The sequence below is a fragment of the Scatophagus argus genome, chromosome 1, assembly GCF_020382885.2.
Source record: "Scatophagus argus isolate fScaArg1 chromosome 1, fScaArg1.pri, whole genome shotgun sequence".
Lineage (NCBI taxonomy): Eukaryota > Metazoa > Chordata > Actinopteri > Scatophagidae > Scatophagus > Scatophagus argus.
In genome coordinates this window covers 5,517,293-5,538,162 of record NC_058493.1, presented here as the reverse complement: position 1 = coordinate 5,538,162, position 20,870 = coordinate 5,517,293, and the positions used below count along the sequence as shown (strand labels likewise).

Genomic DNA, 20,870 nt, shown 5'->3' with positions numbered 1-20,870 from the left:
ATCTTGTCTCTATGACCCACTGTAATCTGGTGGCCTAATCTGACCCGTGGTCATTTGCTGAGGTTAAACATCACTGTAAATGATGACAGCTTTGAATTTCCAAAAGCCCCAGCTCTGGAGAAGTGCTGATCTGGCTGCCTCATGTGCACATTAAACACATGCACACACGTAATTATATCTAAGTCGCCAGAGGCTGATCACACATTAAAACCTTTTAATCAGTGAAAAAAACATGATTACTGGTGAGGATAATCCCATTCTATAAGGCCTGGTGGTTAACGCATACAATCTACACCACACATACACACACACACACATAACACAGTGTGTGAAAGAAAAGTCAGCTGCACAGTAGTACTTACTCCTACAAGATACTGATACTGTATTTACTGGTGTATGTACATACCACTGGTGCATCAGGTGGTAAAGTATGTATCCACAGGTCCAAATGAAACCCCAATGGTGGTCAAGAATAAAAATCTACTGTTTTTTTTCTTGTAATTTGGTCAACAATTTATGTATTTGCCCGATCCTTCCCAGTTGCTGTGGTGACAAATGGTGCTTCCTCAGTACAGCAGTGAATGTAATTTTGGATACACTGTCACACTGCACTACTAACTATCTGAAAACAATACACCAATGCCACACACACCTATAAGTGGGTGGACATTGTTAACATTCTGAGTTCACTAGCAGCTATGTAGCGTCAGGTTATATTTTAATATTTATAATGTCATTATCTGACAACATAAAATATTAATTCCAAATGAAACAGTGTGACAAATTGTTATTTTTTTTAAAAGTTCCCTACCAAATTGCTAACCACCTTAATGAATGCGGTATTGTGTCTCGCCTCCTCACAGTGTTGAGTAAATTCAACCTGCACTGCAGTTATGGACACATACACGTCACATGTTAAATGCAAAACGCTGCTGCCCAAAACTGCTTTGTTTGATTTTTTTAACCTTAATATGGGCTCAAGTCCCGTTTTGTTCCACTGGCTGACAGTCCAGACAGTCCAGTCCAAATCAGGCAGGTGATTCATGTGCTATTTCTCTCTATACAATCATTTTACAATTGGTCTTCTGTGATGGCGCTACTAATTCAATACCACTAATCTAATATTAAAAATCTATTTCCATCATCCCTTTTATTGAAATTAATTTCGCAATGCTGTGGCTGTAATGTCTCCATGGACAGCAATAAATGTATAAAAATAGCTTCAACAGCAACTGTAACGCATGATGTCATTGTTGGACAAAAGATAATTGAAAGACGAGGGATATACATTTAATTGACATTTTTAACAGTAACTGAGATTCATGATCAGTACCAGTTCAGTTCCAGCTTTCTTGATGTGGTGTGTGTGTGTGTGTGTGTATATGGCCAAATCTCAGCTCAGTACATACCATAAGAAACTGTCTGACTTAAGAGGGACCAGCAGGGAAAATAGGCCAAATGGAAATTCAGAAGGCTGTGTTGTCTGTGTCTTGCCCGGAGAGAGTTAAGACGGTGGTACATAAGTGGTATATGTTGTGCAGTGCCATGCAGTGACACCTGCACCTGAAAGAGCTACACTTTATCTTCTGCAGGAAGTTTCTTGCACTGATATAAGTCGACAAAAAGGGAAGAGAAAAAACCCTCTCCTTTAGTTTCATACTACTGTTCTTTCTGCAAGCCTGTATCTCTGTCTCTTACGTTGTTTCCCCTCGTCTTCCCAAAATCCCAAATGCTTGCCTTTCTGCAAATACCGAAACACCTATAGGATCTCCTTTCAGCAAAAGCCTTGTATTGTTTTACTGTGATCTGACAATGTTGGTCCGTGTGAGCATGCAAGCGAGTGTGTGCGCGAGACACAGAGAGAGTCTGCAGGCACCGTCTGTCCTGTGACCTGGATATAATGTGGACCCAGAGGAGTGCAGTTTTAGGAGCTGCCCATGGAAATTACACAGTACACAAACATGAAAACATAAACACACATGGACACATGCACACCAACACACACACACACACCCTAAATCTGTCTTGTAGTTCTTAATAACTGTGTTTCCAAACAGACTGTAAAGGGACTGTTCTAAGACCACCTGTCTCTTAGTATGCTTACAAGAACAGAGTAGCAGCTTTGTAGTTTAATCTTGATAAGATTATATATAATTTCAGATAGGACTGTCATGATATCAGATTTTCACTTCATGATAACAATGTCGTTGTCATATCTACAAAAAATGTATCAGTTAAGTTCATCTTTAACTTAATCTGCTGTAGTAGTAGTAGTATATATAAGTCTGATTTCAGATGTTTAAAAAGTCTGCATTTTATTGCCTACTGCTTACTGATAGCATCCAATAGTCAGACTACAGCAAACGTACTCACACATCAGTAACAGATGCGATAGAGCCTCCTTACAGCAACGACAGCAGTTATTTGTTTAAAAAAGCTGAGTAGTTCATATATCTGACAGCAAAGACTTCGGTGTCACTTACAGAAATGAAAACTTCAATACTAATAAGCAGAAACTCTAAGTTAAGCACACATGCTGAAAATGAAACTGATAATACTCATACTCTGTGTTGGGACCAGATATCATGATCCACTGAATAAGTGAGCAATGTAAGACCACTGACTGGGGGCTGAGATTGAGCTTTCAGTTTACAAGTCCATCTACTTTCTTTAGTTCTCTGTATGGCTGCGAGCTCTGTGTAGTGACTGAAATAATGACATCTCAGAAATGAAATGAGTTTTCTTTGCAGGGAGTCTATAGTCACTCTTACGGACCAGGTGACCATCTGATTACAATGCCCCCTTGATGGCCCCCTGCACAATGCTGGGTCACTGGGAGAAGACCTTGGGCAGACCAAGAACAAGCGGATGGGACTTTGTATCCCACGTAGCCTTTGAAACCTTTGGCAGCCCCCAGGAGGAGATGGAGGTGGTGGCTGTGAAGAATGATGTCAGGACTCGACTTGTGGACCTGTCTCCACCCCCAAACCCAAGTGATGGAAATAGGATGGATGGCTGGCACATCTTCAAATACAACGTTGTGCAGATGCAATGCTTCTTACTTAAGACATGCATAAGTTCTTATAACTGGTAAAATAAGTAGGGCGATCAACAAAAAACCTCAATAAAGAGAAACATTTTAGTTTTGTCAAAGCCATACTTAATAAATTTGAGCTCTTCCACAAAATGACCTTGTGCATTCATAAACAACCTCCCATCTATCTATTTATTCCTGCTGTTCCCTCCATCAGCTCATTGTTCAACTGATTCCAACCGATTACTCTCATCTCACACCCTCCACTCCTTCCATCTCCCTATTTTGAACACTTAGATCGCTCTTTCATTTTGCTGGGATGAGAAGTAATGAGGACTGGCAGGACTTTTATCTGAAAAGCAGCTATAAATAACTACTTGGAAGGAAAAAGGAGAAGAACAGAGAGGCAAAGGTGAGAAGAAAAACATAAATAAAATAGATCAGCCGTGGGCTGCACCGATATTTGGTAAGCAGACAGAATTTGGTTAGAAAGAAATCAAAGACGAGGCCTAGTCCAGGACAGGCTACAGAGTGCTGCTGAATCCAAAGCAGGGGAGACACTTGCTAAAATGTGCAAGCACAAAGCACATTCCATCACTCAAAGACGACCTCAAACTCAAAGAAACCTTGTTCCCTTACTAAAAAGAAATGCAGATCACAATTAGTCTGACTTCATGCGCTGACTTGGGGGAGCACTATTAAATTTCCCGAATGTCTGTACTCAAATGCAAGAAATTCTGGTTAAACCACTGACACTGTTGGGGTTTACGTGCCTTGCTCAGTGGTGGCTCGTAAAGGTCTTAATTTTACATATTCAGGGAGTCAGACTAAAAGACATCTTAAGATTTCTCTAACCTTGGAATTATTCTTCTTTCTTACCACCCTGACCTCTTTTCATCTCCCTCCTCCATATGCTGATGATGTGGTTTTAAACGTTACTGCTGGGGTCAGATAGGATTACAATGGTCGGGTTTAAAATGAAAGAGCACATGGAGGAAGGGAGGGGAATAAGAGAAAAGCTATAGATTGTATGATTAAAGCTGGTGAGAAACAAGTCATTTCTAGATGAGAGTGACTGCAAAGAGTAAAGCCTGACAGGACTTATGGTGATTAAACAGAGCCGGCACAGAAAGTAGGGTTCAAATATACATGTGTGTGAGAGTCTTTTGAAGATCTTACCCAACAGCCTACCATTTCTGACACAACAAGCACACACACACACACACACACAGAACAATCAGTATGCATAGACAATCACAGCCTTGACCCTTTCAACTATCTTATCTTCATCTCTGGAGCCAGATAATCCACACAGGTCCTTCAACAAACACACACATCCCCACACACACACACCTGCATCCCGGTGTCCATAGTGCTTACGTCCCAGCACATGCTGTAGTGATTTTTAAAAGGCTGGCTGGCTTATCAGTCGACATGTCCGTAAGCTAAAGAACACAGTCACCTTAGCTGTCTTCTCTCCCGGTCCGTGCTCTAGTAAACTGGATGGTAATCACCTCTTCATTACAGCACAATGTCATATATTCCTGTTGCTCAGTGCAAATCATTTTTAAACAGTATAACCTGCAGCCAAGGGCAGTTTTGCCATTTTGTCATGAATGTCAGCAGTCACATTCATTTCCAACCTTATTTATACTTCACCTGATATCTCATGATTTATTTACGGAAACATTTAATTAATCTCCTTTTGAGGACTGTACTTTGACTTGATTGCTATTCTCTTGGTATGAGGATGAGCGATGTCCTTAAACATCTGCCACCTCTTAGAGGTTGTAATCTAAAAATTATATTTTGTCAATGTGTATCAGCATTAAAATGTATGATAAAATAACAACAACAAAAACATTATATTTCATTATCCCTGCTCTAGTTTGCCTGATCACTCATCAGTCTATCAGAATAAATGACTTTTACAAAAACATGAGTCTGGCTGTATACTGACTAACATTTCACCTCAATGAGACTACTGTTTGTAATGGAGACATTTTTTCGCAGCATGAGAACACATCAGTGCAAGTACAGTAATTTCACAGTAATTAAATGAGTAAATCCATCCTCCATGTTGGGTCTTGGGAGAAAAAGACATTTATAGTTTTTAAAGCTAAACAGATTTACATAAGCCATTTAAGTATGCATCTTGAGTTATTAGGTTCCAATCAATTTCACTTTATGTTCTGCTGGAGAACTATAGTTGGTATAATCTCATCAAAACATGCAATGTTACATGACAAATTTGAAAGCGGGTAACAAATTAAGTCATTTTCAAGAAAATTAAGAGGATATGGATTTGCACGAAATCTATGATTCTCGTGACATTAATTTCCTGAAACCATAGCAAAAACAATGCAAACATCATTTACTCTACGCTACATATGCAGCCACATGGACACAGACACACTGAAACTGTGTGCCTTGGCAACCATGACTCATAAAGTGAGGAGTAGTACTGACACGATTAGTTGGAGTGGGGTTCAGGGACCAACTTGACAGGATTCCAAAGGATCCCCTGCCAAGTAAGGATTAGTTTAATTTCAGCAATATCACATCCATCTACTAGACATTATCTTAAATAAGGTCCTAGAGGAAGTTATACTACACTGTTTTCTGTATATTCCAAATGAAAAGATAATGATGAGAACAATATCTGCGAGTAGTTTTTCCTCACCAATAGATGTTTCAACATCTGAACACCCATGAGACCAAATATTATGAAGTGGTGTCTAGGCGAGTGTCTGTGACTTTTTTCTCCTACCTGCCACTGGTGTTGTGGAGGACCACCAGAGCATCAGGGAAGCCATCCAGGTTGTAGTCCCCAAGGTGCAGGGCCAGGGGTTGGCTGGGTTTCCCTGGCATAAAGCTCCAAACTGTTTCCCTCTGGTGGAAGTCTGACAGCACTGACACCCACTGCAATAACAGACAAAAATAATACACACGCTGGACACAATAACAGAGAAAATAGACAGCAACAACTAAGTCTTTGTCAAAAGGTCATTTAGTCCCATTTTTAGTCTTGCATCTTATCCTGTTAAATTTTTAAAATGTCATTCCTAAGTCTAAACAAACAAACTGTACATTGATAGAGATTCAAGATTTAAGATCAAGATCTTGACATCCTGAATTTACTGAAAAATAGAAAGAAATGTACAGTACAAAGGTAGGAAAATTTTTTTTTTCTTGGAACTGTGTGTAAGTACATTGAGCTCAACTATTTCAGTTGAAATGAATGCCATTAAGCTCTTGCTGTGATATGGTGTTAGTATACGATAATAATGTAGGCTACATTGGTCTACATCATTGACTGCTTATAAAAATGGAGCAAGTCTGGTCCTTAAAAATGAAGCCCAAACATCTTGTTCACCCCCTGGTGCTGGCTGCAGTATGCGTCATCTGTGTGGTTTTAATCTTTATGATTTGCTGTTACAAAAAGGGGGTAAAACATTATGATTGACAGCTAAGCACCATTCGCTATTGAGTGGGTGGGCATATGGGCAAGAACTTGTCACGGTTCCACCCCTTAATCACTTCTCCACAGACTCTAGTGTCAAGTGATATCACAAGCACAAATTACGGCTATTGTTTTTTACAATGGGAGGAAGTGCAGAAGTGCCGTACATCTTTATACAGTCAAAGATCTGCACTTGAAGATTCCTACCCCCTTTTAAAGAGGGTAGAAAGAAAGGAGCGAAAGAAAATAGGCAGCCAAATATTAACCTCTCAGTTCAGTCTGGATAAAGCTGAAACCTACAGTATGTTATTCCAGGTGTCAGCATGCCATTTCTGTCAATTGGAAAAAACACTTGCACACCTTGCATCAAGGGCTCAGATCAAAATGATCAAATGTAACTTAAACAAAGACCAAGGACAAAAACCAAAAAGACAAAAAACTATTTCAAACATGTGAAAATTGTAGACTCAAATTAATGGTACAGCAGACTGCTATTACCAACAACAATCCCAACAACCCTGTGCAGTGTAACTAGAGCGCTCCAATAATACTTCTCCCACTGGCTGATTTGGGGAGCATTTTAACTACAAAATCTGTTCAAAAATCACTTTACATGAAACAGTAATATGATTGAAGTTCAATCAAATTGGCCACCTAATAGCAATCTCAATCAATTCAGCTAGGAAAAAAAAGTTACCAAAAATACCACTGAACAAATATGAACGGGGCGAAAGACTATCAAAGAAATGAGCCTGCAACTGACTTCCAATCACAAACTTCAGCTTCATTGTAAATCATCATTTGTCCTCATAATAAACTACAGAGCTGGATCTTAGAACCAGGTGCTGCGTGTGCACTCATAGCCTGCAGTCTTGCCTTTAATGCCATTCTCTTTACACAGACGCAGGCACTGAATAAGCCCTTCTACTCTTTTAACCAAACACAAATAAGGAATCTTTCCCTCATCTTGGCAATTCAAATGTCGAGGTAATAGGGCCCTGAAGGAGGTCTGTTGTAATACTGCTACTGACTGATGCATTCGGAAGAAACGTTCAAGCTCCTGAGGTACACGTAGTAAACTGCATGCAAACAAACAGCACGCCAGAGAGAGCATTATTGCCTATGAAGGCTATTGCACTTAACAGCTGCATCATTCAACCAACACAATAGCACTGATTTAAACCTTGACTCTCCATTTAAGCTGTAACATCTTTAACTTCCTTCCACCAAATGCTGCAAAATGCAATGGACAAAAATGAGCTATCTTTTCATTTTGTAGAAGAGAAGTTTTCTGTAAGAGCACATACATTCCCAGTGAATTCATTTAAATCCTAACCAGTGACAGCCACACCTGGTCTTCCTGCTTTCACTCGTGTCTGTACTATGAAAGAGAGAAAGAGAGAGAGAGAGAGAGAGAGAGAGAGAGAGAGAGAGAGAGAGAGAGAGAGAGAGAGAGAGAGAGAGAGCATTCTCATCCCCAATCCTTGCCCTGACACAATTCCAGTTAATTCAAGAGTATTGTGCTTTCAATGAGTACAGGATGCTCACATACAGCTACGATTTCATATATTATGATGTACTGTGATACTGTAAGCAGGGTGATATGTTGTTTGATGGGTCTGTATTCTTTGTGTTTACATCAGTAGTATGTGGTTAAATTCTTCCCATCTCCGTTGACCTTACATTGAAGTGGAAAAGTTGAGAGGACAGGTTACAACACTGCTTTTCAATTGTCAGTGGTTTAAATACAAAATGCCACAAATCTTTGCATGTGAGTTATTAATTAAAAAGCAATACAGCTTTTTTGAGAAATGATACAGTATCACAAAAGAAAACATCACCATACTCAAGTATACTGATATTTTACACCACTTATGTACCGAACAGTCATTATTGTTCTAATGTAATCAAATTACAGTCCAGTTCCAGTCCACAGCTGCTAATTTATTAGGTACAAATAGCTAAAATGCCATATGAATATAAAACAATACACTTCAAAAGCAGCACAACCACAGCTGAAACAACCTTTCTGTAAAGTTGATTCAAACTGAAAACGATAACTTGGAAAGATAATTTTTTTTTTCTGCTAACTACTATGTAGTTGTGACTACCATGTAGTCATAGTATACCCAAGTACAGTATTATATAGTATTATAATATGCTCAAGAACATACTGGATTTAAAAAATGTTAAAAACAAAGTGAGGATCAATAAAGGATTATTTTGTCTTATTTGCACAAAACAGTGAAAAGTCTGTCTCAACTGGAATATTTTTGCTGGCTCTGGATTTTTTGTTTAAAGAAAAAATACATTTTAAGAAAAAACATGATGCTAAATAAGCAGCTTATATGCTTTTGTGTTCGTGTGTGTATTAGTGTGTGTACCAGATAGGTTTGAGGCCACATGTTGGAGGTTTAAACTACCCATGAATTTTAAACAGAGAGAGTAGGTGTGTGTGTGGGGGGGGGGGGTCGTCGTCAGAGAGATGCTTACCAAGGCTGCTAGTAATGTCTCTTAATATGATGAGCATGTCTGAGAAAGACAACCACTCCCTATTACCAATTACTTTAAAATTTATCACACAAACTGTAATGTCACTGATCTGAGTTTCCTCCAGACCAGCTGTGGACACTGTGTGAACACAGGCACTTATGTAGAGGTAACACGTTGTGTCCTTTCTGTAGGGTGGCAGATGGTGGTGATTTAGAGTCACCTTAATGATGTGGCCAAGGAGTGCCAAGTGATGAGTGTCTTTGACATTTTCCCAAGGGGTTAGCACACTGCAGTCTAAAATGACAAGGTAACTGAAGATTTCACAATGGTAAACTAAGACTAAGACATTATTTTTTCGGGCTAATCATTTCTAATGAAAGCATTATGATATTAAGCAAACCCAAACCACAACACATTTAGTGATGAGACCAAAACATTTAAACATCTTTCATTCAGCTTAATGATGTTTATATTGCAAGTACCATTAAATACAATATAACACAGTTCAGATCATTTATCTTACTTAGTTTGCTTAATCACCTTTTGTTTATGCTGTTTATACCAACTCACACAAGTAGGAGAAAGTGGTGTGCCTACATTATTGGTGAGGAGGAGGATTGGAGGATGACCTAAAATCGGGTCCTCTGCACAAACATTTATACAGAAATGAATTAAATGTATGAGTTTTCAGAAATCTAACATATCTTACCTTTTCCAGGTAAAATATGAGTCAGTGCAGACATAAGTGAGATGCGCATGATAAACTCCTCTACATACAAACAGTGGCATAAAAGCAGGGAAGCGATAAACAAAGATCCAGATTGAATATTTTTCAGAAGATAAGAGTGGGCATGGACCTTTAATGCAACGTTGCTAAGTCAGGCTTTCAAAAAAATGACTGTTGAGTGATGTGGTTTAAAAGGCTGACTGCCTGCCATATGGGTGTAAAGCTTGGCTATGATTACTGCCATCCAGGGTGGATGGGAGTGCTGGAAATGACCACTGTGCGGTGGCTGGCAGACAGAAGTGAAGAGAGATAGCGTGAGACTGCTGCCAGCCCTTTGTGGACAGTAAACACAATGTGAGACATGGATGCACATAATGGTACACTGTCCCACACATCCAAATATCTGGACACCTTTACTGATGTGCTACCATCATGCCTCTGTTGAACAAATTAATGTCAGCTATTTTCGTTTTTTCTGACATTCCATCTGAGGTGACCTACTGACTCTTAAAGCAACGAGAGACAAAGAGAGTGGGGGGAGAGAAGGAAATATGAGATATGAGAGAAAAGAAGGGAGTGGAAATAAAGAGTAGTTAGGATGACTGTGAGTACATTACTGTAGGTTTTCATCTAAAATTAATGAGAGGTCATTAGGTAATAATTCATCAGGGCACCGCTTTATAATCTGAGTGACTTGGATTTGGCTTAAATCCAAAGTCCAATATCTACAGAAGGTAAAAAGCTATAAGAATACACTTGCCATTAAAGATGAGCTGGACTGAAATGGGATTGAAGATGGATCCTGAGAGCGGGTGGCCGTGTTTTCAAATGGCAACTAAATCTTCAATTTTTCTTCCTCTTCAATCCACAAGGCACATGAATTCGTAGGCGAGTTATCTTTTACACCAGAGTCCTTTGGTCTGGTGTCAGCATCGCTGTGACTTTCTCTCTCAGGAAAGGGAGAGGCCTTTGCTGGCCACCTGCCTTATCAGCAGACCACTGAGCTGCTGCTGGCCCTGAGGCAATCAGTGCACTGTCTGTTGCTTCTTTTCTAACGCTGATTAGAGGAGGAGAGGGGTACTGCACAGAGAATACCAACAGACTCTAGTCAACACGGCAAAAACGCAGACACACAAACACATGCGGAATGTCTGTTACGCAGGTGAAATAGCCTCATCTGTAGCCTTTGTGGTAGCATTATGCTGCTGATTAAAGTGGACATGGCATGTAAATGTTCATCACCTAAAGACAGCTTGGGAGAAGTGCAGAGGTGCAATAAAGAAAGCCTCATAAAAAACAGGCCCAAGAATGATGAGATAGTACACACATGTACGTACACTGCATGCTTGTGTACATGCTTTCTATGAAACATAATAAAGAGACGTTTAATCAAGCAGGATTATGAGATTAAACCTGCCATATTAGTAATCTGTCAATTGAAATCAACTTCAGTGATGCATCAACACAGCTGTCTTGCTGTAATTTATATTGTTTCTTGGCAAAAAGCTTGATTGAGTTTCTCAGACATTACCTAATGACACTGATATGTGATGATCATATTGTGTGAACATATGGCAGAACAAAAGGAGATGACGCAAGACAGCAGCCCGGCCAAATTAGCAGACGACAGAGCAAAACGTAACAGCAAAAGTGGAAGTCACAAGAGCGGTCGTTTTTGAGTTTACTTCGTTTAAGTTTTCAATACAGCTGCTGTGTTTGTATTTCTCAGCAGTAACGTGGAGGGAAATCATATGGCCTCAGAAAGGATATTAAAGGTTTCTAATCTAATCAAACATCTTTATATGAGGAGCTACAATGAATAGCCAACCTGACAGAGGGGTTTCTTAAATAAATCATGAAGCAGTTATTCCTTTTTTGTGGCTGCGGAGGTTTTGACATTTAATCACTAAATATAACAGAGAATTTGAATAATGTCAAGTGAGTATCTTTACAGACCAATCTGTGGCCTCATGCACTCCCAGCCAGTCAAACAGAGGGCTCCGAAGTCTAAATAACTTAACACTGATATTTGCTGGTTCAAATGTCAACACAGTAACACTGAGCTGAGTGTGAGTGTGCTTTTTGTGTGTTAGTGTGTTTGCGCAGAGATCCAAACGACCTAGTTAATGGAGATGAAGACGATGATGGGATTTGCGCTTGTGAGGTAATCTGATACCTTTAATGGTCGCGAAGGGAAGGATCCCGCATACAAATAGCTTTTTATCAAACAGCAGGAAAACACAGGCCATTTGCAGACAGCTTAATGTGGCATCGTGCATGCAGGCACGTGCACATGCTCAAAAAACATGGAAGTATGTGTATAGAAATGCGCATAAAAAAGCCACAAGGGGCACAAGCACAGGCGCCCCGACATAAAATCACTCTGGTTTTGCTGATGACTAAAGTGAAAAAGCGACGGCGTGCTTGCAGACTCCCATTGATTCAACTTGGCGGAGAGAGCTCCCGCTTCATTAGGCCAAGAAATTAAAATGTGGGCGGCCTGCGGTGGAAATGGGAGTTGGTGGTGGGGGTTTACGGTGTGATGTGGGGTGGTCCTGCAACACTGACAGACAACAAGGCTGTCCAAGGCAATAAAATGTAAAATAAATAAATAAATAAATAACTAAATATAACCAAATAAAAAACAGGCATGTAATGAAGCAATGGCTTTTACGATCTCAGTGATATAATGACTGTAATTCTCATCATATTGGAGCTGCCACTGAAAGACAGCATGAGCCGGAACAGTAGAGGAGTGGGCGAGAAGTGCACATGACTAATACCTGTCAAATAGAAGTTAGGCCTGTATTATTATACTCATGGGCAATTGCATGATCGCAGCTTTGATTACTAGCCGATGTTTATGCTATGATTCTGTGATACAATGCGTGAAATATTCTACCCTGAAAAAGAACTCACAAGTACCAAATCGGAAAAAAAAGGATTTTCAATAAGACAAGTTCTGTCATTAAGCAACCTAACGTACCGAGGGTCAACAGTCCTTTTCAAAACATGCTGCACTTATTTAAATGTGATCAAAATAGGAAATTCCAAAGGGAAGAAGAAAGAGATAATGCAAATGTTGACTTTCATGGTTTCATGGCACAAAATTAAAATTCTCAAAATTCTTGCCATCATTAGCCAGTAGGATCATGTTTATTGTTTAAATCATGGAAAATGAGAACGAGAATGATGACACACAGTCCCAGTCTTTATGTAAAGCTAAGCTAAACCCTCGATGGCCACCTGACAACCACACAGGTGTAAATGAGGTCATAGTTTGTCCCCGGAAAAGGGCGGACAGAGCTGGAGCCAGAGATGGAGTGAGACCATATGTCTTTGTGTCAGCTGAGCAGGGTGGAGACGCTGCTACCTGCTGCCAGTGTCACCTCTTTGACCAGTGACCAACCAGCTGACTGGGACGACTGGGAGGAGGCTGTCTGACTCATACTGACTGCCCTCACACTGTCTGGGCAGCAACAGTAAGCAGCTGGCTTGGGCTTCACGTGGGTGGTATGTGTGCTCAGCGTGTGTGGTTGTGTGTAAATGGAGGGTTTGAACAAGAGAACAAATACCTGGAGAATTCTAAATATGAAGAAATGTGCACACAATTAATCGGTTAACTCAAAATAAAGTACTACCAGTTTAATACTTTTTAATGTTTTGAAGGGAGGAAAGTTTGTTGCCTGTAAATGATATAAAAAAATACCAAAACAAATCAGTTAAATTAATACTACAATGTACTGTATGGGGCCTTGCAGTGATACTGAGAGCATTAGTAAATGCACAGTTTCTCTGTGGGATTTCTTGGCTCGAGCCATAAAATACAGTCTATATTAGCAAGTATGGAAGAATAGCAGCAACATCCCCAAAGCAAATCACTTCTTAGCGATTTCTGTTTGCCACGGAGCCAGAGGATATGGCCTGTGGCCAAACAGTTGCTGTTTGGGGTCTCTCACTCACAGTTTGAGAGAATGCTGTGTCAGCTTCCACTCAGCTCCGACGTCCCATTGCAACTCTTTCACTACAAAACAAACAGACTGAAGTACTCCTGTTTCCATTCACAATAACACTATACAGTAAATGACACCATGTAGGGGAAGAAGTTACAGAGAATATAACAGCATGTTCCTTGTTGACACACCAAGGAACATAAAAAACTATATTATAAACTCTTTATTTACTGGCACGGATGACAAAGGGAATCCTTCCATTTGCAAATGTTTGGCTTTTTTTTTTTTTTAACAACTAATAGTTGGTGAAAAATTTTCTTTCGACCGACAAATCGACTGATTGTTGTTTCTCTGATGACTACCGTACCATAAAGTGTTACAATGGAGTGTGATGTTCAAAAGTGTTGTAAAATCATGACCTCCATCAATTAAATATCCCACATCATGTGATGCTGTGTGAGTGAGAGTTAATGACAGTATAAACGATTGTGCACTTTGCTGTTGACATAACAGCAGAAGTACTTGACGGGGGAAACCAAGGCAGGCCCAACAAGTGAAAAATTAAGGGGGACTAATAACTCATTTTTCTTCTTCTGAAGAGTATTTTTTGTATTCTGCAGTGTAATGCTACTATTTATAATGAACCTGATGATTTTGCATGCTTGCATTTTAATACAGAAAATGATTTGAGTCTAAGAAAATCCAAAAAAAAATCATAATAGAATATTTCTTAATGTGTAAATCTAATGACTTGTTCTGATTAGAAGAGTCCACTTGCAAAGCTGTTTCATCAAAGCAGAAAAAGACTGAGGTGTTATTTATCAGCACTGCACAGCTCTACCATACAAATTTTAATGTGCTCAACTGGAAATGAGCCGTGGTCTTAGATATACGCATGCCTGGCTGCGTTAAGTGCTAAAGTGTTCTCTGAGGCCCAGGAGGTCTTTCTGTCCGGCTAATGAAAATAGACTGCTTCCTTGTTCCTTGACAGGTGTAACACCCACAGACACACAATTATCCTCTGCAGTAATGTCCAATTGGGTTATGAAAAAGGAACAATAAGCCAGATCAGTGTGTGTCTGTGGGGATGGAGGATGAAGAAGAGACATTGTTGGTGGCCTCCTGTGGTTTCTTCCGATATGGTGAACTAAAGGCCTGGAGCCGCTGTAGGCCTGCTGTAGAGCTGAGGATGAGACCGCAGGAAGGAACCACTGAATTGCTGTTTGGAGACAAACTATATGACACACGCTCGTTTCTACTCAGTGGGACTCCCATGCACACCCAAAGGCATCTCATCCTGTCTTTGCCTGTATACATTATCACTGGTCTTATTCACTCTCCATTCTTCTTTTCTGCTTCTCCCACCCTCACTCCCACTGATGGGATGTTCCTCTCAAACTGGCAATGAAGGAACAACTACGAGCTTGCTTTCTATTCCACATTGTTTTCATCCTTTCCCCCACTTCTGTTTTCTTCTTCACTTCCTCCATTTTCTCTGTGGGGAGATTCTTCTAGGGGAGACATCTGCTGACTAGCTGCTGCACTGTAATGGAGCCACACACCCATCTATGCACGCCACATGGCGTAAGATCAAGCACAATTATGGCTTAGGCAGTGTTTGACGAGATCGATACTGTGATGTAGATAAACATACAAACTGCATGGGTGTGGAGAAAGGTGATCATTATGATTGTATATTGTTATTGCCGTTCCATGAAAGCATCGAAGCTTCGAGAGAGTCTGGTTATCTCCTCACTCCGCCTGTCTCTCCATCTGACAGTGATGACTGTCTCTCAAACACATTGCGACTTGTGTTCACTTCATCCATCAGTGCAGATCTCTCTGCTTCACCTCCCCTCCCTTCAACACTCCTCGTTTCACTTCTCTCTTCAATCTTAGGTTTTTTTTTTTGTTCCTGACAGGCAAACAAACAGAGGCATGTCCACAGGGAATGTGGATCTGTGTGTCTATGTGTGTGTGTGTGTGTGTTTTGTGTGCACGTGTGATCGGGGGCGGACATGCAGATAAGCCTGTAATATTTCTATTTTAGACTGGGAAAAAAAAAAAAGAAGTGGAATCTAGTTCTCTGGTGGCACAGGAAGGAAGAAAAAGGAGTGAAGCCTCCTGCCAAATGGTAGGATGCAACTGAAAAGACTCATTCAAGATGATACGTAGGTGGCTGTGGTGGTGTTGGTGGAGTGTGTGTTCATTTGAGTCTAAGAGCAATTGTGTGTAAACATGTCCACACACATATTCACTTCTGAACGTGTATGATAATGAGACCGAATATGCGTGTGCATGTTCATTACATCTATTTTGCATTGCTCTGCAAACAAAGTGACACCCGATGGATCAAGCCCCCTCCTGCAGCGTCCCACATGTTTAATGCCTTCCTGAAACAGACAGCCTTTGTATGGAGAAACAGGAGCTCTGGAACTGCAATGTAGCCCCTCAAAGAGAAGTCATAAAGACTGCAGTGGGCAAGGCTGAGACTGTTGTCACAACACAAACAATCTGCTTACAAATGACCTCTTCTGGTCATGAGAACGATTAAATTCCTCTCTCAAACAGTGAGGGAAGGAGTATCGTTATGTTTGTTAAGAGGCTGCAAATCAATCTTGGAGAAGAGGTCAGGGTGGAGGGCAGGGTCCAATGCAGAGGCTTTTCCATACACGTGCAGGCTTGGCTTGACTTGGTTTGACTGGTCCCATCAGCCCTGCATTTCCATCAAAATGGGGCTACCTGCTTGAAGGTGTTTCTCTACTGATGACACAATGCAGTTCCTCATCTAAAATCTTACTGTGTATGTTTCCCTGCTAACAAAGCTCTGCTAGTTCATTGTAAAACACATTTCATTTCTTTAAAGGTCTTGCCACTGCCAACATTACATCATCACAGTGCCCCTGGAGGTGGGCCAGGTGAGCTTGGGCCCTACTCAGGAGATAATGTGTCTTGGGCGTGACTTGGCACAACTGTACACAGATGAACAGGTAATGGAAAAGGCTCCAGTTGTGACAAGGAACACAACAGCTTCAGTTCCCTCTCCTTTCAGTCCCGGCAGCAATAATTTTCTATCTTAAAAATGACTAGGACTGCAAATATCAGCTGCTAACAGTGAGTGAGTGAGCTACTTTTTTGTATAGTTATGAAGATGTTTTGACCAGACTGATTGATTTTGACAGATTAATCAGCTGATTGTTGCAGCTCTACAGTACAGAGTCACAGGTGTTCATCTTACTTTCACATTTTAGTATCCTTTCCAGCAGTCTTCTACATAAGCACAGTTGCAGTAGAAATAGATATGCTGTACATAAAATCTTCACTCTCTGTGAAGATCTTATATTCTAGGTCTTCCTAAATCAAATATGCTATGACTAAGTATTATTTCATCAAATTCCTCTGTGTAAGAACTTCTAAACTACACATTGAAAGTTGTGTATTTTAATGAATGAAAGACAAAGTGACAAGAAAATGACGAATTTATATATATAAAAAAAAAACTATATAAGTTCCTCCACTGTTATATACTATACTAATTGATACATAACAATAACGAGCAAAGAAAAGGAAACAGAGCAGTGTGGAACAAATCAGAAGAGACAATGGTGGTTTAAGCAGAAGGAAAGTACAGAGAACCGAGTTGTGTTATAAAGAATGGTAGAGCAGAAATGTAAAGCGAGGTGAGTGATGAATACAAAAAAATAAAGTGGTTTACCGAGGAAGTAAACCATTAGAATGATGCCAAACAGGACTGTGTGATTAATTGCGTGTGTTTTATGTACCTCTTTTGAGCCTGACTTGGCCAGGTAGATGGCACTCTGTTTACAGGCCTCATCCACACACACGGGGAGGAGGTGGTCCTGGTAGCCGTCACCATCTGCCGGAAAGAGACACAGAGAATTAGATCGAGAAGCAACAATGTCGTACTGAACCAGCGGGAGGCGTGATTCCTTGTTTTCTAAAATTGTGCTATTTTAATGCTTTCGCTCCATCAGAATGCCATGTATTTGTTCTGGAGTCGACTTTGAGCACAGCACAGATTCTAGCAACAAAGAAAATTATGTGAGCCAGATCACAGGAACACCTGCTCATTTCCTACGAGCAAACACACATCCAAGCAGGGCTCATCTCTTTGATGCCTTGTAATAAAATTGGTTGACTTGAAGTATTATTTTCTTTTCTGATTTTCATCATTATTAATTATTATTATCGTAATGCCATGCAGGCTTCATCAAATGCACAAAAGGGGGCAGCGCCTCCCAAATCAAAACAACAGCCCTTCAAAGCACAGACACTTCAGTGCATCAGGTTCACCTTCTGATAACAAAAATGCACACACACACACACACACACACACACACACACACACTTGACGCAACGATACAATCATTATTAAGTGGTCCAAATTGCACCGGTTTGAGCTGCAGAGCAGCGCACACATCCATTACAGTATGAGCTTGAAAACGGTGTGACAGCACATACCAGACATAAATGAAAAGCCTCTTCACATGGCAGCGTGTTACTAAGACTGTGTGGTGAGCTGAAAGTCCCTCTGGAACCGAATGACATAAAAACACAGTCAACTGCCACTTTCACACTGATAATCATGACTGTTCAGAGAACTGAACTGATTGAATAATGGAAATGAAATGAAAACATGTTGCCTGGGTTTCTTATTCTTGCTGAAATTCTTCAGACCAAATACGAAATTGGAAGATCAATTCATACCAAAAATCATTGTTACTTATAGTACTGATCGTTATATGAAATATTTAATTTATCAGAGCACTGAATATCATTTCATTTAAATTTTTATTAAGTTAACCTTTGGTTTGAATTATAGACCTTTTCCTCTGCAGATATTTAGATGTGTCAAAGAAAAAAAAACAAATAAAAAAAAAAAACAAAACAATACATAAAGAAACAAGGAACAATGAAACCACAGCACAGCTTTTGAGAATTGGCTACTTCATACTGACACCAGGCACACATTCTGTGTTCAGGGGTTGGCATGTAAATTGACACCAGACATAAAGAGGTGAAACTGCTTCCAGGCTTCTCATCACACCGTTTGTCTGAATTCTTTTCAGCACAGCAAGTGCAACGCTCCCAAACAGATGTTGCGCCATGTGGAAGGGGAAAACTGAATGACACTGATGATGAATGACAGTACAAAGCAGCAGAGGAGGAGAAAGTGAATGTGGCTGTCAGGAGCAACTGAGCGACAAACGGAAAGGGGGAGGAAAAAACACTGAGACAGATAAGGAGATAATGGACCCTTAATGTATTACATATTTAGAATCAAATGAAAAAATGGTCATAAGGCAATTGTTTCCAAAGTTAATATTCTGAATATCTGGATTTTCTCCATATTGAAGGCAGTGTTTCACATAATTTACAGGCGGCATAAACTGTAATGAAATGATTTGAAAGCTCACATTCGTTAGCATAATGAATTTTTTTTTTTTAAATTGCCATTTCAAATTTCATTCCATTTCAAACTGCTTACACTACTTCTTCAATAGCATGAAATAGAAGTCAGCAAATACCCATACACTTAATGTTTAGTGATTACTAAATAAATGATTAAATGATTATCACGATTGTCATTGATTCATTTTATGTCTATTGACTTATCAAATAAACAACAATTTTACACCTAAACTCCTATTTGCTCATCATGGCTTGTAAACACTGCAGTATAAAAGCTACTGTGTGTGGAGAAACAGAGGCTGACATATCTAGTGCAGAACATGCTGTAAGAGAAGGGGAAAAAAAATCCATTGGTTGGGCTTACCAATTAGTTGCTCTAGTGTTTGAACATACTGAATATGAGTGCATCAAATGTACCTTTTGAACATGTTTTGCAGTGTACATAGAGACAGAAATATATAGACAGCAAGGCACAGGAAGGAGAGAATTAAAGAAACAAGTCAGTGCTGATTCAGTGATACAGAGGCTGCCATTGGCCATTCTGTGTTCGATGCTGTCAGTTTTGCAACACACACCCTTCGTCCCACCTGTCCTTTCCTCCATGAATACCTTCTTTCATCTATTCATTCATCTGCCTCTCTTTTATTCCCGTTATGCTCTCCTTCACCCGTCTCCTATCTCACCCTCCTCACTTCTCTGTCACTTCTCTCTCTTCCTCCTTCTATTACTCCCCTCTCAGTTTTAATGCCTCTGATTCTCTGCCTGTCTCTCCTCCTCTTTATTTGCCATCACCCCCCCCACCCCCCCGGCAACACATGGTGTGATGGAGATTGGCTGAGAGACTCACAGAGGGAGGAAACTGCAGGTGTGGGTCGAAACGGGGAGAGGGGAGGCATGGGAAGGACGGGGCCGAGGAACGGAAGGAAAACAGAAGCAAAGGCAACAACATGAGAGAGGCTATGAGAGAGTACATAGAGACTGTGCAGATCTGCACTGTGACACATTCGCATTCATAGAGTACAACACGGCACCAATAATGATGCAAATGATAATACGCACACTGTGGGATGCTGCCAGCAGCCTGTGTCTCATTATAAAGCGTATGATCTGTGGAAGCTGGTGTGTGTTTCTGTTCATATGTGTGCTCCCCGCAGCTGTGCGAGCTAAAGGTGCAACAGAGAGTGAGCAATCAGTGTGAATGTCCTTTGGGAGGACCAGTGAGCTATAAAAACCCAGGTTTGAAATAAATTTTAAAAATTAATAAACGCTTTCATTAACACATAAAACATCACTTTCAACTTCGCGAGTCTTTCACAAGACATAATATTCTTATTTATGTCTCCAGAGACCATAAACAATTTCAAAACTAGTTCTTCCCCTCTTTCACATGGATTCACCTGAAAATCTGAGCCTGAATGGAGCACATACAGATTTTTAAATTATCTCTCTAACCCCTCTTCTCAAAGAACCCACTTACACTGCGCCAATCATGCTCTTTCAAGGTTTAAATAAAATTGTACATGTCTCCTGTGTCTTGAGGGCCATTCTGACAGTCTGAGTGCCACTGAGAAAGCATTTCCAGAATGAAGAAACAGACACACAAATCGCAGACCTGGACACTAAGGACTTGCAGCTGTCGCTTTCACCTCATGGTGTATCTTTGCCCTCCCCGGGGAGGTTCATCCCAGGGTTTGAAGAACCATTGTATATTGTAATGTTGGGCACAAACACTAACTGGAAGTTGTGGATGTTCCCTTCAATACACAA

At 40.3% G+C, this 20,870-nt stretch overlaps 1 protein-coding gene across 2 annotated transcripts in view; it reads right to left on the bottom strand.

Annotated features, from left to right (window-relative positions):
• The window catches only part of itfg1 (integrin alpha FG-GAP repeat containing 1), a 120,678-nt gene that overhangs the window by 57,921 nt on the left and 41,887 nt on the right, over window positions 1-20,870 (bottom strand). For both annotated transcript variants that reach the window (XM_046400171.1, XM_046400085.1), the window contains exons 9-10: window positions 17,453-17,547; window positions 5,805-5,956 (exon numbers count right to left, since the gene is read on the bottom strand). In XM_046400171.1, the coding sequence (XP_046256127.1) occupies window positions 5,805-5,956; window positions 17,453-17,547 (247 nt within the window). The remainder of the gene's footprint in view (window positions 1-5,804; window positions 5,957-17,452; window positions 17,548-20,870) is intronic.